General features: G+C 39.5%; 1 protein-coding gene across 2 annotated transcripts in view; it reads left to right on the plus strand.

Moving 5' to 3' along the window:
* Positions 1 to 26,595, plus strand: part of pde5ab (phosphodiesterase 5A, cGMP-specific, b) — a 115,312-nt gene that overhangs the window by 25,630 nt on the left and 63,087 nt on the right. For both annotated transcript variants that reach the window (XM_072589658.1, XM_072589753.1), the window contains exons 2-5: positions 8,178 to 8,760; positions 12,111 to 12,200; positions 22,416 to 22,487; positions 26,501 to 26,590. In XM_072589658.1, coding sequence (XP_072445759.1) covers positions 8,178 to 8,760; positions 12,111 to 12,200; positions 22,416 to 22,487; positions 26,501 to 26,590 — 835 coding nt within the window. The remainder of the gene's footprint in view (positions 1 to 8,177; positions 8,761 to 12,110; positions 12,201 to 22,415; positions 22,488 to 26,500; positions 26,591 to 26,595) is intronic.

The raw sequence follows: 26,595 nt of genomic DNA on the forward strand, positions 1-26,595 counted from the left end.
CAGAAGGTGAGTTACTCCCCTGAAAATTCCCTGTCTCCTCTGCCTTATATATGACTCTAGTCACATGGTTGAATCATAACTGATCTGAAATGGTCAAGTGAAACGTTTACATGAGGGAAATTAGTGATGGACAATAAGCGCTGACCTTGCCTGTGATACGTCTAGCTCATGTATGAATTAAAGACACCTACATGCAGCATGCATTGCTAATTCAAGTGCACAATTCCCCACTATTTCCTGTTTGAGTTAATAATCACAGTGACCATAGAAATTACATAATCCAATACAGCCCATACTTAAAGGTATCTGGAAAGGTGAGATTGTACCATGTTGTTCTGCTTCCAGAAGCAGACAAACCATTATGTTAAATATACTACTTTCAAAGCCCTTTCCAAACATACCTGTGACCATTGGATTGACACCTAATTCCAGGTACTTATCCAGCTCCTTTCTTGAATGAGTCCATCAGATGCTTTGCTTCAATTTTTCTTCAGAAAACAAGGTACATTTTCTATCTAAATTTCAGCTGCTACTTCACATGATAATTTTTTTATTTCTTTCCGGCTAATTATGGCAATGCATCTTAACTTTCGGGAAGAAAGTATTCTGCAAATCTGGCATTTTAGTGTGACTATCAGGTATTTGTAACCATGGTATAGGATAATACAGCATTCATTTGAGTATCTTCTACTCATTCCTCACATGTCACCATCACTCCTGACCAGAAGTGAATCCACTGCTAAGTGAACCCATTGTGAATTTACTAATTTCTACCTAAGCTAACCTTTGATTTCTCTGAATGAGAACAATACTTTCATACTGTTTAGATTAATCTCAGTTTTTATGTGGGCCCATCCCTCAGGGAATCTTGATTGGGATTGTCCAAAATAAATTGATGCAAGACACTTACTTATCACATCATCATAGGATGGATTCAAACCCAGACATAATGATGGAAATATGGCAGATATTGCAGACAGAAAAGGGACCATCCCAAGTTTTTATGTTATAATGCCTCATACATCAAAACCTGTATACTTCTCACTCCCTATGCCTTTGTTTAAGTGAAAAAAAATTAAAATCCAATTAGAAATGAAAAAAATGTGAAAAATTCCTCTTCCTATTTGGTGTTCAAATTTATGTCCAAAGAAAGCTTTAATATTGATTGTGTATATGAACTGCCATGTAATGACCTCTGCAATATCTCCTTTCCTGAAGGTTCCCAAGTGTTTGTTTTCTCATTAACATAGCAAATGGTGGAAACTAACTCAAATTAAACTTTTTGAAGTTCCAATGGTTAATTTCAAAGACATTTATTTTCACTGAATTTGACGCGGGAATAAAAATAGTTATTTCTGCTTAGCTTTGGTATTAATTCCTTCACCCTTCATTCATACAGTAACAGATTCAAGCTCCAGTTTATAATGAAGTGGTAGATGGAGTCTAGTTGAGATAAGCGTGAGGTGTTTCATTTTGATCAGGCAAATCAGGCAGGACTTGTGCAGTCAATGGCAGGGTCCTGGAAATGTTGTTGAACAAAGAGACGTTGAGGTGCAGCTTCATAGTTCCTTGAAGATGGAGTCACAGGTAGACAGGGTAGTGAAGAAAGTATTTGCTACACTTGCATTTATGCACTGAGTATAGGAATCATGTTGCAGCTGTTCAGGACATTGATTAGGCCACTTTTGGAATATTGGGTTCAATTCTGATCTCCCTGCTATAGTAAAGATGTTGTTAAACTTGAAAGTGTTCAAAAAAGATTTACAAGAATGTTGTGAGGGTTGAAAAATTTGAGCTATAAGGAGAAGGTAATTAGACTGGGGCTATTTTCCCTGGAGTGTCATAAGCTGAGGGATGACTTTATAGAGGTTTATAAAATCATGAAAAGCATAAATAGAATGAATAGACCAGGGTTTTTCCCAGAGGTGGGGGAGTCCAAAACTGTAGGGTATAGGTTTAAGGTGTGACGGGAAAAATTTAAAAGGGACCTGAGGGTCAGCTTTTTCTTGCAGAGGGTGGTGCATGTATGAAATAAGCTGCAGAGGAAGTGGTGGAGGCTGGTAAAGTTATAACATTTTAAAATGCATCTGGATGGGTATATCAATAGGAATATGAATAGAGGAGTATGGGCCAAATTCTGGTAAATGGAGCTAGATGAATTTTGGATGTCTGGTTGGGTTGGACTGAAGGGTCTGTTTCTGTGCTATACATTTCTATGACTCTGTGACTGTATAACCTGAGCTGTTTTGCAGTACTAGTGTACAATGCTGCACCATTGGGGATACTTGCAAGGAATTACTGAACTGAGGCTTGTTCATGTGTAAGTTAAAACTTGACACCTATATTATTATGTAAAAAAAATGGATTTATGTTTGATATTCTGACTAATATTTTCTCTTCCAAAAAAAACACTTTCTTTTACCTCTTGCCCTTTGTACTTGCTTGCCTTGAGCAAAGTGACTTTTGTATTTAACCAAAGTATTTTCATTTATTTATCATAGTTATTTTACTTTTCACATATTTCTGGAGTAATTTTCTAGATTTAAAAAAATAATCTTGATCAGGTTTTACTGATTTTCTCTTGATAGTGATAGCCAACATGATTTTCTGAAATCCAGTCATTTTAATGAGTCTCATAAGATTTACTTTGTTTCATTCTTATCAACCTACACACACACACACACACACACACACACATAGCAGGCTATCAGTAACATATTTTTCTTATCTAGAACATCATTCAGATAAAGTTAAAAATCACACAACACAGGTTATAGACCAAGAGGAGCACTAGCTTTTGGAGCACAGCTCTTTCATCATTGGACTATAAACTGGTGTTGTGTGATTTTTAACTTTGTCCATCTCAGTCCAACACCGGCACCTCCAAGTCACCATTGGATTAGAAGGACATTAGCTTGCAATTATAAAGTACCTTAGTGATTCTCAACATGTTTAAACCAACTTTACAGCCAATTAAATGGGAGTGAAATAAAATAGAGTCAGGCAACATCCATGAAGAGAGAGTAAGCTAACGTTTCCAGTCATAGATGACTCTAAGAGTCTTGGAACATTAGCTTGCTGTCTCTCCATGGATGCTGCATGACCTGTTGTGATCTCCAGCATTTGTTGTTTTCAGTACAGATTCCAGCTTCTTCAGTAACTTGCTCCTAAAATAGAGTTACATTCACTTTGTAGACAAAAACAGCAGCCAGTTTGCACAAATAACAATTAGTTGGATTGGCGATTATTCTTATTTTGATTGTGATCATTGAGTCGAAAATGTTGGCCAAGATGTGGGATGACTCCCTGCGATTAATATTTAATTACGATTCCCATAAAATATGAACATGAATTAATTTTTTGATTATATCTCTGAAGAAGCAATCCCTCAATACTGCACTGAAAAACAGGACTCAATCATGTACTCAAATACGACTGTGAAACTTGATTTCACAATTGACTTCGGAGTGAGATTGTGTGAATTTTTTGGCTGATTTTCACCATCTATTGTTATCCTTGTATTTCCATGTAAATTTCCATATCGTTAAAAAGTAATGACACATCTTAGAAAAGAAAGGAGAAGCCAAAGCCGTTTGAGTTGTGTTCTGCAGCTTCATTTTCTAAGCTCAGATGCAGGTTTTTTATTTGAACGATAATTCTGTGCTTTGAGGTTTGTTGTTTTGCTGCACCCTTCCATTGACTGGAAACATTTACCCCCCCCCCCCTCTTGTGGCCAGTTTTTTTTTCAGATGTAGTACTTTTTGCAAATTGTAACACCTTTATAAAGGGAGAACGAGAAAATGAGCAGAAGACCGGAAAAATGAAAAAGAGGAAAAGAAAGTCTGAGCTAACTTGTAGAATTATGTTAATGAGGAGCCAACGTGAGAATTCATTACCACGATTCCAACACTTTAATTCGATAGGTTTAACATATTATGAGGAGGCAAATAGACTGAAATTAGCCTTGGGTGTAACTGAATCAGTTGCCTGTTTTATGTCCTGCTTGATTTTCCATACCATTGACTTCGGTCAGTTGAGGTGTAAAAGTAGGCAGCTGATTGCTATTGTTATTGCTTTCTGTATGCTATTTCTCAAGATCATTTCTCAAGCTTAGACAGTATCTCATAATTGGCAAACAAGTTGCCACTCTCACTCCCTGAGAATGAAATTGTTCTTTGTATTAGCACAAAATGAGTTAATCAGTGGAGGACCAAAAGCTGGCAGGATGCAAAGCTGAATGAGCAATTTATTATTGCTCATTTTATGCACTTGCTAAAGACTAATTTCACCCTGTCTTGTCACCTATTTATCCTCCACTAGTCACTGTCTCATTGCACATGATTTGCCACAGGAGCTTTGTGCAGTCATTTAATGCTCTCTCTTCATATATTCAACATTCACTCTGATGTCCTCCCAAAATTCCTTACCTACCCTCACTAACACCTTCATATCATTGTCTATTCTATTCCAAATATCAGTGATTTGAACAAGGGAATCAAATGTTATATTTTCAAGTTTGCTGGTAACAAAAATAAATCGAGGTGGGACTGTAAGTGGTGAGGAGGATGTAACAAGGCCTCTAGGCTATTTACTAATGTTGAGAGAATGGACAAAATTGACAGATGCAGAATAACACAGATGAACGTGAAATTATCCACTTCAGGAGAAAAAAAAACCAGAGTGACAGAGTATGATTTAAAAGTTGATAGATTGTGAACTGTTGTTGTAAAAGGGAACCTGGGCTTCTCCACCAGTCATTGGTAAGCATTCAGGTACTGTGAACAGTGAGCATGGCAAATGATATGTTGGCTTTCATTGCAAGAGGGCCTTGAATAAAGAAGGATAGATGCCTTACTGCAGCTACACAGCGCCTTAGTGAGACCACACTTGGAGCACTGTGTCAATTTTTGATCTTCTCACCTAAGTAAAAGTACATTTTTTGAAGAGGAGCTGCAGCGTAGATTCACCCAATTGATCCCTAGGATGGCAGATTTGTCAAATGAGGAAGACTGAATCGACTGGGTCTATTTTCACTGAAGTTTAGAAGAATGAGAGAGGATCTTAGTGAAATCATTAAATTCTGGCAGGGCTTGAGAAACTGGATGCAATGATGATGTCTCCCCTGGCTCGGAGCTTCCAAACAAAGGGTCATGGTCTCCAGATATGTGATGTGCCATTTTGGACTGAGAGGTGATGAATTGTCTCGGCTCAGAGGGTGGTGAACCTGTGAAATCCTCTACCACACCAGGCTGTGAAGGTAAACATACTGGATATATTTAAGAAAGAAATATATTTCTCAAGGCTAAATGAGTGAAAGGGTACTGGGAGGGGGTGAGGGGGTGGGGGTGGGGGTGGGGGTGGGGGGAGTGCAGGGGAGAGCGGGGGAGAATAGAAGTATGATATTGAGATAGAAGATCAGCCACGATCACAATTAAATGGCAAGCAGACCCACTGGGCAGAAAAGCCCTACAATATCTGTTTCTCTCTGACACCTGACTCATTTTCCCTCACAAAGACAGGAGGAGTATACTTAAGAGGGAAATCAGGAGGGCAAAAAGGAGATATGACATATCTTTTGTAAATGGAGTTAAGAAAAATCCAAAGGGTTTTTACAAATAAATTGAAGTCAAAGGGACAACTAGAGAGAGAACAGGGCCCCTCAAAGATCGGCAAGGTAGCCTTTGTGTGAAGCTGCAGGAGATGGGGGAGATACTAAACTAGTATTTTTCATCAATGTTTACCATGGCGAAGGAACATGGGAGTTCTAGAATGTAGGGAAATAGATGGTGCCATCTTGAAAAATGTCCCTATTACAGAGGAGGAAATACTGGATGTCTTGAATCGCATAAAGGTGGATAAATCCCAAGGACCTGATCGGGTACACCCTAGAACTCTGTGGGAAGCTAGGGAAGTGATTGCTGGGTCTCTTGCTGAGATATTTATATCATCAATAGTCACAGGTGAGGTGCCGGAAGACTGGACGTTGGCTAACGTGGTACCACTGTTTAAGAAAGGTGGTAAGGACAAGCCAGGGAACCATAGACTGGTGAACCTGAATTCGGTGGTGGGCAAGTTGTTGGAGGGAATCCTGAGGGACAGGATTTACACATATTTGGACAAGCAAGGACTGATTAGGAATAGTCAACGTGGCTTTGTGCATGGGAAATCATGTCTCATGAATTTAATCGAGTTTAAAAATAACAAAGGCAATTGATGAGGACAGAGTGGTGGACGTGATCGAGATGGACTTCAGTAAGGCGTTCGACAAGGTTCACCATGGGAGACTGCTTAGCAAGGTTAGATCTCATGGAATACAGGGGGAACTAGCCATTTGGATACAGAACTGGTTCAAAGGTAGAAGACAGAGGGTCATGGTGGTGGGTCATTTTTCAGACTGAAGTCTGTGACCAGTGGAGTGCCAGAAGGATCGGTGCTGGATCCACTACTTTTCATCATTTTAATATAAATGATTTGGATGTGAGCATAAGAGGCATAGTAAATTGCAGATGACACCAGAATTGAAGGTATAGTGGACAGAGAAGAGGGTTACCTCCGATTACAATGGGATCTTTCTCGGATGGGCCAATGGGCTGAGAAGTGGCAGATGGAGTTTAATTCAGATAAATGCGAGGTGCTGCATTTTGCGAAAGCAAATCATAGCAGGACTTATACTCTTAATGGTCAGGTCCTAGGGAGTGTTGCTGAACAAAGAGACCTTGAAGTGCAGGTTCACAGCTCCTTGAAAGTGGAGTCGCAGGTAGATAGGATAGTGAAGAAAGCGTTTGGTATGTTTTCCTTTATTGGTCAGAGTATTGAGTACAGGAGTTGAGAGGTCATGTTGTTGCTGTACAAGATGTTGGTTAGGCCACTTTTTGGAATATTGCGTACAATTCTTGTTTCCTTCCTATCGGAAAGATGTTGTGAAACTTGAAAGGGTTCAGAAAAGATTTACAAGGATGTTGCCAGGGTTGGAGAATTTGAGCTGTAGGGAGACGCTGAGTAGCCTGTGGTTGTTTTCCCTGGAGTGTCGGAGGCTGACGGATGACCTGTATAAAGGTTTACAAAATTATGAGGGGCATGGATAGGATAAATAGACAAAGTCTTTTCCCTGGTGTGGGGGAGTCCAGAACCAGAGGGCATAGGTTTAGGGTGAGAGGGGAAAGTTATAAAAGAGACCTAAGGGCCAACGTTTTCACGCAGAGGTTGGTGTATGTATGGAATGATTTGCCAGAGGAAATGGTGGAGGCTGGTACAATTGCAACATTTAAGAGGCATTTGGATGGGTATATGAATATGAAAGGTTGGGAGGGATCTGGGCCAAGTGCTGGGAAATGGGACTTGATTAGGTTGGAATATCTGGTTGGCATGGACGAGTTGGACAGAAGGGTCTGTTTCTGTATTGTACATCTCTATGACTCTATGACTTCTCCTCCCTCCAGCCACATGAACACAGAAGTCCACCACTTCCTCACTCTCAATCACCCTCTCTCACTCATCGTTTCTCACTGGGGATAAATGAGAGTTTGGGCTCTTTTGGCAATATTAAATCAGCTGTATGTCACTTTTTGCTTTCCAATGGAAATCGAAATCTGGAGAGATGAATAACGACTCTGGTTCAATATTGCACACTTCATATTATTGCTCAAAGTCAATATTACCCTGACCATCTAAAGCCATGCACTTTCCTGTTCACTTGCTCCCTCAATTAAACATTTATTCATTGCTACCTCTTTCTCGGAAACATTCTTTAATAAATCGCTGTTGGATTATAGGAAATTAATTGAGCCTGTCCAGCATAGAGGAAAAATGAGCCACAGATTACAGAAATCACATAGTCCAATTACTGTAAAAGTGTTTAACGATAGACCCGGTCGCTAGATTCCAACCTGCCAGATCCTTTATTTGTCATGCCTGTAGGGACCCGAGCCATTGTAGGCTGATTAGCACATTCTCCTTACAGCATATATGCGGAGCTAGCATTTTTACCATTTAAATATATCTTTTAGAGACTTGACTGAGGATCCATGTTTCGAGCCATGCAGACTGTTTTCTTAATAAATTTGCAGTTAATGTCAGCTACTAGTCATTTTCAATGTAAAGTTTCTTATAGCAAACCTTGAGAAATAAGTGATACCATGAATAAGCAGCATTTCTGTTTTCTATGTGGTGTTTCACAGGGAGATGGTCAATGCATGGTTTGCAGACAGAGTGCACGCTATTCCCACTACAAATGAAACTGTGAGAGACCTCAGCCCTATGCATCAAATGGCCCAGTCTGAGAGTGCCACGCCTGGAACACCTACAAGGAAAATATCTGCTTCAGAATTTGACAGACCCCTGAGACCCATGCTTGTTAAAGATTCTGTCGGGGGTTTAACATTTGTCTTTGACCCAGATAGAAAAGAACAGATGCCAATCAAGTTTCCCAAGCCTGCCTGTGAAGCCGTCCCCGTCAACGACCAGTGTTCCCGACTTTTAGAGCTTGTCAAGGATATTTCCAGCCATTTGGATGTTACAGTGCTCTGTCACAAAATCTTTCTCCACATCAATGAAGTCATTGCTGCTGACAGGTATTCACTCTTCCTCGTGCACGAGGACAGCTCAAATGAAAAGTTTCTTGTGAGTCAGCTCTTCGATGTTGCAGAAGGTTCCACACCTGAAGAAACTTCAAACAATTGCATCCGATTAGAATGGAACAAAGGAATTGTCGGATATGTAGCGGCTACAGGAGAGCCTCTGAACATTAAAGATGCATATGAGGTACGAACAACTCAGGTTTTTTTGACTGCACAGATATAGACTTAATCACTTTACAGGAACTTTAGAAAAGCTCCGTGCAGTGGCTTCAGACAATGCGATTGCAGTGAAGTGTTTTTCGCATTGATTCTATTGTCCAAAGAAAGGCACTTTGCATATCAAATCTTACAGAAGAAAAAAGATCAGAGTCTTTCTACTGATTGGTGGCATGAATTTCTGTGTTTTGAGAACTAATATAAGTTAAAGACAAAATAAAACTGCAGATGCTGGAATTCAAAGTCAACAATTGTTGAAAAATGTGGTGCTGGAAAAACACAGCAGGCCAGGCAGCGTCCGAGGAGCAGGAGAATCGACGTTTCGGGCATAAGCCCTTCTTCAGGAATCTGAAGAAGGGCTTATGCCCAAAACGTCAATTCTCCTGCTCCTCAGATGCTGCCTGGCCTGCTGTGTTTTTCCAGCACCATATTTTTCAACACTGGTCTCCAGCATCTGCAGTCCTCACTTTCTCCTATTCAAAGTCAACAGGCAGGAGGCTGGAAGAACACAGCAAGCCAGGCAGCATCAGGAGGTGAAGTCAACATTTTGATGTAACCCTTTTTCAATTGTTGATTTTGCCACCTCTGGGAATTATTTATAAGAAAATCAAATTTACCTTTGATTTTTTGCTTTCTGAAATGTTGAAAACCAGCCTACAAAGAGGTTGTGTGTCTACAATGTTCTCAGGACAATGTCCCAGCAGTGTCAAATGATTCAGTAAATGGTCCCTAAATTCAATAATTAAGTATTTGGGAAGTCAGAAGCCACAAATTTCACTCATTCTATCCCTCTCCCTGGCAACTGTATGAGGTTGAACCAGATTCCTTCTAAGCATTGTGCTATATTTGACACAGAAATAAGCTTTCAACATATAGCACTAGGACCACAGACTTCCATCTTCATAACATCCCCCTGTGTCGGTACATCTGCTACTGAAACCTGACATGCTTCTGTTATCTTTGAAGTTGACTATTCCAAGACCCTCCAACCCAGATTCCACATTTGACCCTCTCTAAACTTGAAGTCATCCAGAACCCTGCTTGTCTCTGTCCTCATTCCAAATGCTGTTCACAAACCCTGTGCTTGCTGACTTACCCTAACTCTTGGACAAATAACACCCCAATTTTAAAATTCCTATCCTTATTATGAAGTTCTTTCTTATCTCTACAATCTCTTCCAGCCTGACAACCCTCTACAGTATCTGTGTGCTTCTAATTCTGACATTTTGAATATCCCCAGTGCTAGTCGCTTCCACTATTGCAATCATGTCTTCAACTACTTGGATCTAAGCTTTGCAATTCTCCCCTAAATGTTTCTCCCTCTATTGCCCTCTTTAAGACACTCCTTCAAAGTTTTGCTTATCTGCCCTAATATCTTTTATGTGGCTCAGTGCAATATTTTCTTTTATAATGCTTCTGTGAACTGCCTTGGGACAGTTAATTATATAAAGACTCTATATATAGTCTTTCACATAATGGCATGATAATAACGCCAAGGTCGTGGGTGTGAGTGGCACAGTGGCGCTCAGTGGTTAGCATGCTGCCTCACCGTACCAGGGTCCCAGATTCAATTCCAGCCTTGGGTGACTGTGTGGAGTTTGTACATTCTCCCTGTGTCTGGGTGGGTTTCCTCTGGGTGCTCTGGTTTCCTCCCTGGAGGGTTGGTGTGGACTGGTTGGGCTCAAGAGCCTGTTTCCACACTGTAGGGAATCTAGTCTAATCTAATCTAAATTTATGATGGTGATTTTGTTGATAAATACTGCCTATTAATTGTAATGGTTAGTTTATCTTTGTACTTTGCATGTCCTGCTAATTTCTTGTAAATCATCGAAGCTTTTGCAAACTTTTATTTAAATTCCTAACATCTAAATTCTTTAATGTAATGCCTTAACTTGAGTGTTTAATATCCATTTAGATTGGACAGGAGGAGAGTGCTTAAAAAAGTCAAATAATAGCTTTCAGTCTTTACTGCTCTGCTTTTTATATAGTTGTTTCATTTTAGAAAAATACATGATCGTTTACTTAAGTCGTTGTTTAAATGTTAATGGAAGATCACCATGATGATTGGTTGATTAATTGTTTGTTTGCCTGATTTATTTTTGTCACATGTATTGAAATACAGTGGAAAGTGTTGTTTTGCATGCTATATTGACAGATCACACACTATAAAATGCATCAGGGTAGCAGAGTGCAGAATACAATGTGACAGCTGCAGAGAGAGACATCAAAACTAATGACTACAACTAATTCAAATAATATACAGTGGAACTGTTCCTGAATATTGAATAATTGGTACAGGAATCAGTGAAAACACTGATTAGTGAAAGATGCATTCATTTCAGAATTATACCTATTTAATAGTAAATCTTCCACTGATAATTTTTTAGATTACTTACTTACAGTGTGGAAATGTGCCCTTCAGCCCAACAAGCCCACACCGACCCGCAACCCACCCAGACCCATTCCCCTACACCTAACACTATGGGCAATTTAGCATGGCCAATTCACCTAACCTGCACATTTTTGGACTGTGGGAGGAAACCGGAGCACCCGGAGGAAACCCACACAGACACAGGGAGAATGTGCAAACTCCACACAGTCAGTCGCCTGAGGCGGGAAATGAACCCAGGTCTCTGGCGCTGTGAGGCAGCAGTGCTAACCACTGTGCCATCGTGCATCACGTACTCTCAACTGGGGGAAAATATGTAAAACAAAACATGTTATATTTGCAAGTTTTTTTTCAAACTGTGCTTATTTTTAATCAATTGAATGTCAATATTATTTGAAGACAGCTTTTCTTTTAACAGAACTAACAAAGACTTCAGAGTGAGGTTAATTATATTTTATAACATAATCAATGTATTGTTGTTTTAATCTTGCTGTTAATTCTAAATTCTTCATTTCCTGTTACAAATAGGCTGTATCAGCACCAGATTGTGAAAAAAAAACTCTCAAAATATCAAGTACAGGAGAGTGCCAGTATAAACCATCACATTATCAATTTCCAGTATTATTTTCGTTTGACCATATGTTCTACATTGCTGCTCAGTAGGTGGTTATTTTCGAGCAGAATGCCTTCTTAAGATATAATTGTGACATGCTAGAAGTGAAGAAAAACTATCTGCAAAGTTACATATCCTTTTAGGAAGAAGACAGATATTATTGCTGCAATTTCAAATAGCAGGCTAAAATACATAACAGATGGGAATCATCCAAAATCAAAAATCAGTTTGTATAGGCCATTCACTTAATATATTTGCATCTCTCTGTACAAATAATGTACTAACCTCTTACAGATCTGTTCTCTAACCCTCACAGGATCCCAGATTCAATGCAGAAGTTGACCAGATCACAGGGTACAAGACACAGAGTATTCTATCGATGCCGATAAAGAATCACGAAGATGAGGTGATTGTCATTTTCTGACACTATATGAGTTATGATTCAGTTGTGATGTGATAAAATGAGCAGATTGGCTGAGTCTTGTTTCTGTACTTTCCAGTACCTTTAAGCTCTGATGACCTTTGATGTTGTGGTGACTAGAACTGTATATATTACATTATTCAGGTGTGACCTGGCAGTGCACTGTCCAGCTTCATCATAACTTTAGGGAATTTGAAATCAGCTGTTTTGACAATATAGCTGGAATTCTATTTCTATTATTGCCTCACAGTCTGATAACATTGTGAGCAGCAAGGTGACATAACACTGCTCGGTCTGTTTCAAGTTGTTTTTCACAGGTTCCACCTCATCTCATCAAAAATATAGACGAGTCTCCTATTTTTAAATTTTTATATGTATTAACTAATATTTTCTTGAACTGCTATATAAAGTGTAACATGCTACATAACAAAATGTCATTTTTGTAATTGATTAACTAAATGCAAACCATGTTGAGCTCTTTGAGAATTGTTTGCGACATTATGCTATCTGTGAATTTAACTGCTATGCCTGAAGTCATTAATTCATAGTTAGAGTCACGAAACAATATATTTCTACATTTGAAACAAAAAGAATGATTCAGACTTCTCATATTCTTATTATTTATGTAAAGGAGAAATAGGCAGATCACCCAATTCTTAAATTGTCCCCACCCCGTTGTGAATTACTTACTCACTATGTGTCCTTTGTTTCTGTACTTTTAACAGATTACAGATACATCTCAACTTTTACAATTTGGTCTGAGGATTTTGAGTACTTATTGTCTGTTCATGATTGTGGTTGAAAAAAAGATGGTAACATTTCTACTTGAACCACTGCATTGTCTCTATTGATGATTTGTTGTGTTTAACCAAAACCGGGAAGACCATTCACAACATTTCAACAAAATAATCATTCTGCAACAAACAGCTAATTTGGTTCTAAGCTTGGTTCTCAAATTGCCAAAGTAAAAGTCACATATTTGGACTGCAATGTGGGACAAGGCTAAGTAACACCCAGAGAAGCAAATATATGGTTATCTTAGATTTGCCAATATTTAAGACAAAATGAACGAAAGACTTTGTAGTTCATAGACTTGAGTAGATTCTGCTGGAAGTTTAGTCTGAATTTCAGCACTGCATTGGCTCCCCTGACAGTATTGTTAAAGATCGGCAAGGAATTCTAAAGAGTAAAGGAGGGTCAGAGTGCCTTTGACAACTTGAAAGCTATACAAATTATCATATCAGTTTTAGTGGTACTGAATTATATTAAAGCATTTAAATTTGCTATTGATGTCAGTGACATTGGTGTTGATGCAGATATATCACAGCATATTCAGGATCAGAGATTAGTCCATCACTTACCTCAAATTTTGAATTATTTCCTGTAGAAATTTTCAACTGTGGAAAAAAGTCTTTGAGTTTGGTATTGGTATCACAACATTTTGAAGTCTACATGTTAAACAGTACTGCGGAGACTATTATTTATATGGTGCATAATCTTCTAACCGTCAATGCAAAGTTCCATATCAAAAACCTGAGACTGTTTCATTCGGATTTAATGATTTTACAGCTGTACAATCATTCATGGGGCAGGAAGAAACAATACCAAAACAACTGTTTAATAAAGAGCAAATATTTCAGAAACTCATATTTCATGATCAAAACTGACTTATGTAGGATACGACTTTCATGCAAAGTCTTGATGTATTTTATGTAAAAAACATTTTTACTGCTAGATAAAATCTGTGTAAGTAGAACAGATATAGTGAGGGATTACAGTAGAAAATGAAAAGGTCTCTTAATAATACCTCGGTATTTTTCTTGTAGATAGCTATTAGGAAAGATGTAAACCTTGAAGTTACATTTTCTTGTGTTAATAAGGGAAAATGTTGCTTGTAGCTCATTTTTGGAGTTGATTGTGAGTTTGGAGGTAGAGTTGCATAATTGTGCTTTTGATGTGGATTTGCAAACTGTGTAGTGAAGATTTAGGGTTTGGATGCAGATGGTTTGATACATTAGGAGAAATATTGTGCTTTTGCCTACCAGTAGGGCCCAGACATACAGAGTAACTGAAAAATCCAGAAGACAAACAGTGTATGTGTAGGTCAGAGAGTGGAAGCAGGAGAGGTAAAATGTGTGGCACAAAATCCTGCAATACTCCTAAAAATTAGGAATCACATACATTTCCTCTGAAGTTAAAGTAATAGTGAATTTAGTTTGCAGTTTTGTTTTAATTGTCTCAGGGTGTCTCAAGGAGCAAAGCACCCAGTAAATACACAGGAACTTGCCAGAAGGATAGCAGTTACAGTTTTGCCATTGTGTGGAGATAGTGAATCTTTGCTGGGCTGAGATGTTTATGAGGGTGTTGTTAGGATAAACGAAATAGCATGAAGTTGAATCCTTTTCCTGGTTTTTGTGCAGATACCTTTCCAACCTTTTTAGATAGAGCAATAGTGTTTTTTTCCATGCTTGATAAACAGTTTATATTTTATGTATAAAGTATAATCTTATGATGTGTTCTGTAACTGATTACCATAGTTAAAAATAAATAAAGTTGGGTTCCATGTTTTACTGTGGGATCTGACTTATCCTATATTAACATCAACTATGTTCATAACATTGCCCTAAACCCGATCTTACATGTTTCTTTAGTGTCTCCCCTATCTTCAGTTACTAGTGGTGTATCGCAAGGATCTGTTTTGGGGCCAATGCTGTTTGTCATTTTTATAAATGACCTGGATGAGGGTGTAGAAGGATGGGTTAGTAAATTTGTGGATGACACTAACGTCAGTGGAGTTGTGGATAGTGCTGAAGAATACACAGAAAGACATAGATAAACTGCAGAGCTGGGCTGAGAGCTGGCAAAAAGAGTTTAAATGTGGAAAAATGTGAGGTGATTCACTTTGGAAGGAGTAACAGGAATGCAGAGTACTGGGCTAATGGTAAGATTCTTGATAGTGTGGATGAGCAGAGAGATCTCGGTGTCCATATGCATAGATCCCTGGATGTTACCACTAGGTTGATAGGAAGGCGCACAGTGTGTTAGCGTTTATTGATAGAGGGATTGAGTTTCGGAGCCATGAGGTCATGCTGCAGCTGTACAAGACTCGGTGCAGCTGCATTTGGAGTACTGCGTATACTTTTGGTCGCTGCATTATAGGAAGGATGTGGACATATTGGAAAGGGTGCAGAGGTGACTCACCAGGATTAGATTAGATTAGATTAGATTAGATTACTTACAGTGTGGAAACAGGCCCTTCGGCCCAACAAGTCCACACCGTCCCGCCGAAGCGCAACCCACCCATACCCCTACATTTACCCCTTACCTAACACTATGGGCAATTTATATTGGCCAATTCACCTGGCCTGCACATCTTTGGACTGTGGGAGGAAACCGGAGCACCCGGAGGAAACCCACGCAGACACGGGGAGAATGTGCAAACTCCACACAGACAGTCGCCTGAGGTGGGAATTGAACCCAGGTCTCTGGCGCTGTGAGGCAGCAGTGCTAACCACTGTGCCACTTTTGGAAGACTGCGTGCAATTCTGGTCTCCCTGCTATAGGAAGGACATCTATACTTGTAAAACTTGGAAGGGTTCAGAAAAACATTACGAGGATGTTGCCAGTGTTGGAGGGTTTAAGCTACGGGGAGAGGTTGAATAGGCTTGGGGCTATTTTCCCTGAAGCATTGGAGGCTGAGGGGTGATTTTACAGAGGTTTGTAAAATCGTGAGGATCAAGGATAGGGTAAATAGGCAAGATCTTTTCCTAGGGATGGGGGACTCCTGAACGAGAGGGCATACGTTTAAGGTGAGCGGGAAAGATATAAAAGGGACCTAAAGGGCAACTTTTTCACACAGAGCACAGTGCATGTATGGCATGAGCTGCCAGAGGAAGTGGTGTAGTCTGGTGCAATTATAACATTTAAAAGGCATCTGGATTCATTTATGCATAGGAAGTGTTCAGAGGGATATGGGCCAAGTGCTGGCAAATGGAACAAGATTTATTTGGGATACCTGGTTGACATGGATGAGTTGGACTGAAAGGTCTGTTTCCGTGCTGTATATCTGTATGACTGTATGACTCTAACTTATTTCCTATAGCAGGGAGACTGGAATTGAACACAATATTCTAAAAGTGGTGTCACCAATGTCCTGTACAGCTGTGACATGACATTACAACTCCTATAGTCAATGCACTGACCAATGAAAGCAAACCAAATGCCTTCTTCACCACCCTGTCTACCTGAGACTCCACTTTCAAGGAGCTATGCACCTGCATCCCCAGGTCTCTTTGTTCAGCAACTTTCCCCAAGGCCTTACCATTAACTGTATAAGTCCTACCCTGGTTTGCTCTACCAAAAGACAACACCTCACATTTATCTAAATTAAACACTATCTGCCACTCCTTAGCCCATTGGTCCATCTGATCGAGATCCTATTGTACTCTGAGATAATCTTCTTCATTGTCCGCAATTAACCATCCCTCCTGTATTCACATCCAAATCATTTATATCAATGACGAAAAGCAGTGGACCCAGCACTGATCCTTGAGGCCGCCAGTGTGAAAAGCAACCCTGCACTTGCACCTTCTATATCCTATCTGAAAACCAATTTTCTATCCAATTGGCTAGATCCCACTGGATTCCATGTGATCAAACCTTGGTAAGCAGTATACCATGCAAAACTTGTTGAATACTTTTTTGAAGTCTCCCACTCTGCCTTCACCAATCCTCTTTGTCAATTCTTCAAAAAAGTCTAATCAAATTTGTGAGACATGATTTCCCACGCACAGAGCCATGTTGACTGTTCCCAATCAGTCTTTGCCTTTCCAAATGCATGTAAATCCTGTCCCTCAGAATCTTGCCATCAACGTACTCGCCACTGACGTCAGGCTCACCAGTCTATAATTCTTGTGATATATTTCTGAATTCATGTGATTTTCTGGCTACTGATAATTAGTGCACAGAATGTGTTTTAGAACATAGAACATAGAACAATACAGCGCAGAACAGGTTGCGCCGACCTGTGAACTATTCTTAGCTCGTCCCCCTACACTATCCCATCATCGTCCATGTGCTTATCCAAGGATTGTTTAAATCTCCCTAGTGTGGCTGAGTTAACTACATTGGCAGGCAGGCATTCCATGCCCTTACCACTCTCTAAGTAAAGAACCTGCCTCTGACATCTGTCTTAAATCTATCACCCCTCAATTTGTAGTTATGTCCCCTCGTACAAGCTGACATCATCATTCTAGATAAAAGACTTTCACTGTCCACCCTACCTAATCCTCTGATCATCTTGTATGTCTCGTTCAAATCCCCTCTTAGCCTTCTTCTTTCCAATGAGAACAGACCCAAGTCTCTCAGCCTTTCCTCATAAGATCTTCTCTCCAGACCAGGTAACGTCCTGGTAAATCTCCTCTGCACCTTTTCCAATGCTTCCACATCCTTCCAGAAATATGGCAACCAGAACTGTACACAATATTCCAAGAGCGGCTAGCGTTTTGTATAGTTGCACATAGGAGAATCTAAATACATTTGTACAGAAGAAAGATTTCTATAAAGAATATTGGCTCACAATTTCTTGTGCAGCTGGAACATTAATTAGAGAGACTAATGTGCTTCAAAGTTCAAGTGCTTGTTTCCATTTGCATTCGATTAATTCTGCCAAAGATATGTTATCATTTGATTGAAGTCTCCCCTCATCTACTTTGAATAAAATGCATTGATTAGATAAGAGCATTTTGTTATAACTTATTCTTGAAATCTGTATCTTATTAAAGAGAAAAAATATACATTGTCTATTAATTGTCCCTTAACCAACATTCACCAAAGTAGCTTAGTTGGTTATTTTATGTCATGACTGATTTTAGGACTTCAGGACCTTGGAGTTACCTTGCTAATGTTATTATGGAGGAGCATATCACTGAACATCAATAGCACAATATGGATGGAGTTAGAACAGTCTGGAAGAATAGACCACCACTACACCAGACTACTGGACTACACAGGGCCTGTACTGCGCTGTATTTTTCTATGTTCTATGTGCACTGCTCTGCACGCTAGAGTAAAAACAAGTCTTAAGAGCACATAGATATAAATACACAAAACGGACTCCTTATCCACTGTAGCTATCAAATCAGAGCCTGGTATCTGGATGTAAGTTTGATGGTGAACTGGAAGGTTCACTTTCAGACATTTAATCACCATACTAGGTAACATCATCAGTGAGCCTCCAGTGAAGCACTGGTGTAAGTGACCTGCTTTTTGTTTATACATTTAGGTTTAAAGTCAATGGGAGCACTGTGGAGCCAGCAACCATAATTCTATTAGTTTTAAAATAGTGATGGAAAAGTATAGAACAGATCTAAATTGGAGCAAGGCTAATTTTGACGGTATTAGGCAAGAACTTTTAAAAGCTGTATGGGGGCAGATGTTCACAGGTAAAGGGATGGCTGAAAAATTGGAAGCCTTCAGAAAAGAGTTAATGAGAGTCCAGAGACAATATATTCCTGTTAGGGTGAAAGGAAAGGCTGGTAGGTATAGGGAATGCTGGATGACTAAAGAAATTGAGGGTTCAGTTAAGAAAAAGAAGGAAGTATAGTCAGGATAGATCGAGTGAATCCTTTGAAGAGTATAAAGGCAGCAGGAATATACTAAAGAGGGAAATCAGGAGGGCAAAAGGGGACATGAGATAGCTTTGGCAAATAGAGTTAAGGAGAATCCAAAGGGATTTTATAGATATATTAAGGACAAAAGGGTAACTAGGGAGAGAATAGGGCCCCACAAAGATCAACAAGGCAGCCTTTGTGTAGAGCTGCAGGAGATGGGGGAGAGAAAAGGAATATTTAGCATCAGTGTTTACTGTGGAAAAGGACATGGAAAATGTAGAATATAGAGAAATAGATGGTGACATCTTGAAAAATGTCCATATTACAAAGGAGGACGTGCTGGATGTCTTGAAACACATAAAAGTGGATAAATCCTCAGGACCTGATCAAGTGTACCCTAGAACTCTGTAGGAAGCTAGGGAAGTGATTGTTGGGCCTCTTGCTGAGATATTTGTATCATCGATAGTCAAAGGTGAGGTGCCGGTAGACTGGAGGTTGGCTAATGTAGTGCCACTGTTTAAGAAGAGTGGTAAGGACAAGCCAGGGTACCTGATTTTGGTGGTGGGCAAGTTGTTGGAGGGAATCCTGAGAAAAAAGGATGTACATGTATTTGGAAAGGCAAGGACTGATTAGGGATAGTCAACATGGCTTTGTGTGTGGGAATTCATGTCTTACAAACTCGATTGAGTTTCTTGAAGAAGTAACAAAGAGGATTGATGAGGGCTGAATGGTGGACGTGATCTATACGAACTTCAGTAAGGCGTTCAACAAGGTTCCCCATGGGAGACTGGTTAGCAAGATTAGATCTCATTGAATACAGGGAGAACTAGCCATTTGGATACAGAACTGGTTTGAAGGTAGAAGACAGAGGGTCGTGGTGGAGGGTTGTTTTTCAGACTGGAGGCCTGTGACCAAGGATCGGTGCTGGGTCCATGACTTTTTGTCATTTATATAAATGATTTGGAGGTGGGCATAAAAGACATGGCTAGCAAGTTTGCAGGTGACACCAAAATTGGAGGTTTAGTGGACAGGAAAGAAGGTTACTTCAGATTACAATGGGATCTTGATCAGATGGGCCAATGACTAGTAAGTGGCAGATGGAGTTTAATTTAGATAACTGCGAGGTGCTGCATTTTGGGAAAGCAAATCTTAGCGGCACTTATACAATTAATGGTAAGGTTCTAGGGAGTGTTGCTGAATAAAGAGACCTTGGAGTGCAGGTTCATGAAAGTAGAGTCACAGGCAGATAGGATAGTGAAGAAGGTGTTTGGTATGCTTTCCTTTATTGGTCAGAATATTGAGTACAGGAGTTGGGAGGTCATGTTGTGGCTGTGCAGGCCACTATTGGGATATCGCGTGCAATTCTGGTCTCCTTCCTATCGGAACGATGTTGTGAAACTTGAAAGGGTTCAGAAAAGATTTAAAAGGATGTTGCCAGGGTTAGCGGATTTGAGCTATAGGGAGAGGTTGAATAGACTAGGACTGTCTTCCCTGGAACGTCAGAGGCTGAGGGGTGACCTTATGGAGGTTTATAAAATTATGAGGGGCATGGATAGGATAAATAGACAAAGTCTCTTCCCTGGGGTGGGGGAGTCCAGAACTAGAGGGCATGGGTTTAGGGTGAAAGGGGGAAAGATATAAAAGAGACCTAAGGGGCAACTTTTTCATGCAGAGGGTAGTACATGTATGGAATGAGCTGCCAGAGGAAGTGGTGGAGGCTGGTACAATTGCAACATTTAAAATGCATCTGGATGGGTATATGAATATAAAGGGTTTGGAGAGACATGGGCCAGGTGCTGGCAGGTGAGACTAAATTGGGTTGGGATATCTGGTCGGCATGGACACGTTGGACCAAAGGGTCCATTTCCATGATGAACATCTTTATGACTCTATGACTGTATGCGCAGATCAGGTGAATTAGCCATGCTAAATTGCCCATAGTGTTAGGCCAATTAGTCCGGGGTAAATGTAGTGGAATGGGTTTGGATGGGTTACTCTTCAGAGAGTCAGTGTGGACTGGCTGTATCAAATGGCCTGTTTCCACACTGTAGGGAATCTAATCTAATTGCGCAAAGCAGACAGAAAACTAGCCACTAGGATATATGAACATCAACTAGCCACAAAAAGACATGACCCACTCTCACTAGTATTCTTACATATGGATGAGGAAGGACACCACTTCGATTGGGACAACACACCCGTCCTTGGACAAGCCAAACAGAGACATGCACCAGAATTCCTAGAAACACGGCATTCCAACTGGAACGCTGTCAAAAAAACACACTGATCTAGTCCCCATTTACCACCCTCTGAGAAAAAGAACAGGAAATGGTGTCACCAACCCAAGGAAACCTAACCACATAAATAGAAAGCGGGTCACTAACACCAGTGCTTCACTGGAAGCTCACTAACAATGTTACCTAGTATGGTGACAAAATGTCTAAAAATGAACCTTCCAGCTCAGTGAGCAAACTTGCATCCAGAATCTCAACCTGAGCTACAAATATTCTCAAAACTCACTTGAGCCTGGTATATCTATGATTATCATGTATGTATATTTTGTTTTAGTGTATTATAAATAGCATGAAAGCAGTTCTCAACTTTCGGAGATGCCGGTGTTGGACTGGGGTGTACAAAGTTAAAAATCACACAACACCAGGTTATAGTCCAACAGGTTTAATTGGAAGCACACTAGCTTTTGGAGCGATGCTCCTTCATCAGGTGATTGTGGAGGGCTCGATCCTAACACAGAATTTATAGTAAAAATTTGCAGTGTGATGTAACTGAAATTATACATTGAAAAATTGATTGTCTGTTAAGCCTTTCATCTGTTAGAATACAGTGATAGTTTCACTTCTTTCATGTGAAAATCACAAAACCCTTTTTTTTAAAGTTGCATTCTCGGGTTAGCTGTTAACAATGGTGTTAGCTAGACAATGTGTTGAAGGTGTTAGCCCCCTGTGTTCTCTGTCTATGACCTGATGTTTAGATTGATTCCAATCTAAAAAGTGAGATAACAGAGTTTTACATAAATTCATGCAGTTTTTGAGCTCAGAGTTCTACATGAATGGATGTGGTTTTTGAGCACAGTGCAATGTAACTCTGCAAGTACAAAAAAATTCACTACACAAAATATATGTGTGCATGTGGGTCTTTGTCTGTCTGTGTGTGTGTCTGTCTGGGGTGGGAGGTGTGTGTGTGTGTGTGTGTGTGTTTGTGTTTAGTGAGTGCAGAGTGTCTTAAGTCTGTGAGGGGGTGCATGTGTGGGAGTGTGTTTGACTGGATGAGTTACCTCCCATTCTCCTCGCACCCCTCCATAATTTTTAAAAGAACGGGAAATTCCACTAAAGTCATTGAATTTTATTGGTTGCTTTTTCTCTTAGTTGCAGCTAGACACGTTGTGTTACAGTCAAAACATAATGAATATACAGGAATCAGAATGCAACACATTCAGTAATTTCATCGGGCTTTGTTAATTATTCCACGTACTTTGTTATTTTAGATTTCCAACACAACGGTATGAACTTTCGTTAGAGTTACTGTGCATATAGCTATAACTAGCATCTGTTTAATTATTTTATTTTACCAGGTTGTTGGTGTTGCTCAAGCAATCAACAAGAAATGTGGAACAAATGGAGCATTCACTAAAAAAGATGAGAAGGTAAAATAAATATAATAATTCAATTTTGATTTCTCAGTAACCTTTTATCTGCTTTAATGATAAGGAATTGTAATCAGGCTCAGTGGTTAGCACTGCTGCCTCGCAGCGCCAGGGGTCTGGGTTCAAACCAAGCCTTGGGCGACTGTCTGCGTGATTTTGCACATTCTCCCCGTGTCTACGTGGGTTTCCTCCGGTGCTCCGGCTTCCTCGCACAGTCCAAAGATGTGCTGGTCTGGTGAATTGGCCATGCTAAATTGCCCATAGTGTTAGGTGCATTACTAGGGAGTAGGGGAATGGGCCTGGGTGGGTTACTCTTCAGGGGGTCAGTGTGGACTTGTTTCCGCACTGTAGGGAATCAATCTAATCATCTAATCTAGTACAAAGAGACCAGGCCTGATGATTTATTTCTAAATTATAGATGTATTCCAGCAATATTATGCCAGGTGCCTTGAATGAATAGCAGAATAGGATCACTTGTTACATGCTGGATCTGTGGAAGATTTTCTGGTAAATCAGTAAGGTTTGTTCACATCTCTGTGTAACATACGCAAAATAGATGAAAGCAAATATTTGCAAAGCTTATTTAAAAGGTGAAAAGAGATTTATTTTAAAAACAGCTTAACTCTTATATTGTGTCTAATCTATTACAGTGGAGGTCTGATATATATGCAGATAGTGGGGTGCAAGAAATGAAACTATTATCGTGAGACTGTGTTCCAGCAGTATTCTCAGACAGTCAATTAATGTTTAAGTCATCTTTACCACTTTTCAGGTGGATGTATAATATTGCTACAGGATCCATCTGATTTATCTGTCACTGAATTTACCTTCCAAAAATGTACTGTTGCAAGTAGAGAATTCATTATTTCCTCTATGTATGCTCCCAGAATTACCTCTTCAGTTATTATATCCTCCAGTCCAGAGGGAGATGGTACTGTCTGTGAAGTGAAATGTAAAGGACAGTATAAATAGTAGTTAGAAATTTCTTTTTACAGTAAAATGAGCTTTGGGCATAAATGCTGCAGTTGGACAATCATTTTGACAAGAGCGTAATTGATACTACAGTGTGGTACTATTTCAGTCATCATCATCATCAATTGTGGGAAATTCAGTGCAGTAATAATCAAGAAAATAATCAAATCAAACAATTTCTAATGTATTTCTAAGTATCTGTATAATAGAGGTGAGGTTACCAACTGTGTCAGGTGACAGAGGAAGCTCTGAATTTGTTACACTTTCACTAACCAATATGGGATTCATTTTGGGAACCATGAGATCCCTGCACTAAAAGTGAATTGGTTGTATATCGATTGACATTAAATTGATCTTCCACTGCATTTCTCATTGTTGCATTAGGCCTGTAAATACTGGCTTTATGTTAAAGTAGCTCTGTGTTTTGTATTTTTATTTTTGCAACAAATAAGGTAGACCACACTCAAATTGAATTATACAGAATTGGAATACTACTTGCCAGCAAAGTCCCAGTTGTTTGGGTTAGGTATTAACTATACAAATCCTGGGTAATGTAATTTTTCAGCGTTTGTTGAGCTGCTACAACCTTGTATTTATTTTATCTCTCTTTTCCTTCTCCACATTTTTTTCCTGATAATCATCCACAATTGAACATATTGGGGGATTGTACTGAGGTAGAGTTTCATAATGGTGAGAAGCACCTAATGTCTTTTCTCAAATGGGCAAAAGGTAATATTTTTGAGTTCCAATCATTCAGTGTAGAATATAAGACAGTGGTTGATTAAATGCATCTTTGTCAGTAGTAGAAGCATAAAATATTACAAGTACAGAAAAAGGCTTTTGAGTCCTTTGTAGTTCTGCCAATTTTTGAAAGAACTCTTGAACTTTGTCCCAGTTCCCAGTTATTTTGAGTTGTGTACTGATGTGATGAATGAGGTGTTGTTGACTTGATTCAGATGGGAATTATAGATCCCTTGTATGGGTCAAAAAAAGAGCAGCAAGTTTGAGGGCAAAATGCTTATAATCATAGAATCCCTACAGTGTGGAAGCAGGCCATTTGGCCCATCAAGTCCACACCACCTCTACAAAGAGCACCCCAACCCTTCTACCCAATCCCTCTAACCCTGTATTTCCCACAGCTAACCCATCTTGTGTGCACATCTCTGGACACTATGGGACAACTTTTCATGGTCAATCCAGCTAATCTGCACATCTTTGAACTGTGGGAGGAAACGAGAGCACGAGGCAGAATCTCGTGCAAACACAGGAAGAATGTGCAAACCCCTAACAGTCATTTGCCCAAAAGTGGACTGATTGGTCCTTGGCACTGTGAGGCAGCAGTGCTAACCTCTGCCCCACTGTGTTTTCTTTGAAAGGATGGAGGGCAAATGGAGCACAACTTGCTTGAAATTGCCCTTCTGCAAGTTCCAATTTGCACTGGGAGCGCTGAATTCTCGAATCATGCATTGATATTCTAACCAACATACACATTCCAATCAATAAAGTGAAAAACAGACTAATTTAATCATTCTTAATTAAATCTGAATGCAAGTCTTACCTGACATTTGAAAAAGATTAAAAAATTTTAAGATATCGTTTTGTGTTATATAAATTCTTGTCGTTAATATTTCAGGTGTGTATGCCTCTGATAGGAATATAGATTAATTCCAAAAATGAAAGGCTTGTCTTACAATGTGAGACTGAATACTTTCGGCCTATACTCACTAGAGTTTGGAGGAATGAGAGGAGATCTCATTGAGGTACATAAGATGTTAAAGGGGAATGACAAAGTAGATATACGCTGGATGTTTCCCCTTGTGGGACAATCCCTGCAATGAGAGATCATGATTTTAAGGTAAGTGATAGCAGATTTAAAACAGATGAAGAGGAAAGGTTAGTGAATCTGTGGAATTCATTCGTGCAGAGTGCGGCAGATTCTGGGACAGTGGATAAACTTAAGGAGCAGGTTAAAGGGTCATGGAAAATGAGCAAGACAGTGGAGTTGAGGCTGAGATGAGATCAGCCATGATCGTATTAAATGGCAGGGCAGGCTTGAGGGACTGAATTGCCTACGCCTGCTCCTAAATCTATGTTCTTCGACAGGTTAGGATCCAAACACTATTGAGAGAAGTTTTGATTTTTAAAAAAGCAAGCTTGAATTACACAGAGTGGGCTAATGTCTTGTAAATCTGATTCTGACCACAAATCCATCTTCAACCTGTAGCTTTATCTGGGGCCAGGAACTCCAAGGAAGATGGATGAAACTTGAACTATCCAAATGAAGTTGAAAGCTTCATTGCTGTTCAGCATTTTAACATTGATTCTGGTCAGCTGGATCTCTAGAGTATCAATTAACCCTTTTCTAGATGATGTTTCTAATTAGTCACTCACTGAATTTTATTAAGAGTGCCTTCTGATGTTTAGCGGCAATATGAATTCAAATATTTGGTTATAAACAGGATAATAAATATTTTCTTCAAATTTTAGTTGTGCTGTTATGAATATAAAGCAATTGCAAGAGTAGTGTTAGCTGTGACAGTGTATATCTAATCCATTTAATGAAGTCACACTTGTGTTTTGATCCTATTAGGAAGCTGCCAAATCACTTCACTAATACAGATTACTCAATATATTGACAAATATTTAGAATTTATAGCATTGTTAAGATAACAATTATGTTTTTATTCTTCCTTTGAAATGTTTTGAGTAAATTGATTCTCCTGTGGTCTGAGTATTAATCTTAATTACTTCTGAAGATTGAGAGTTGAAAATTAAACTCAGACTAATTGAGGTTATCCGCAGTATGAAACTCTTTGTTTTTCCACCCCTCTCTTCAGTTCCGAAGAAGATTCATATTATCTTGAAAATTAAACTCTTTTGTCTAACCACAGATAATGCCAAACTCATTGGATTTCTTGAGCTCTTTCTGTGTTTTTCTTTTCAGATTTCTAGCATTCACAGTATTTTGCTTCTATTGTGCTGATTGTATATTCCTGATGTTGAGTTCCATTGCACAGTGTCAATGTTGTTTTTGCTTTTAGGATTTTGCTGCCTATTTGACCTTTTGCGGGATTGTACTTCATAAAGCCAAAGTGTATGAGACTTCACTACTTGAAAACAGGCGCAACCAGGTACG

The sequence above is a fragment of the Chiloscyllium punctatum genome, chromosome 1, assembly GCF_047496795.1.
Source record: "Chiloscyllium punctatum isolate Juve2018m chromosome 1, sChiPun1.3, whole genome shotgun sequence".
Taxonomy (NCBI): Eukaryota; Metazoa; Chordata; class Chondrichthyes; order Orectolobiformes; family Hemiscylliidae; genus Chiloscyllium; species Chiloscyllium punctatum.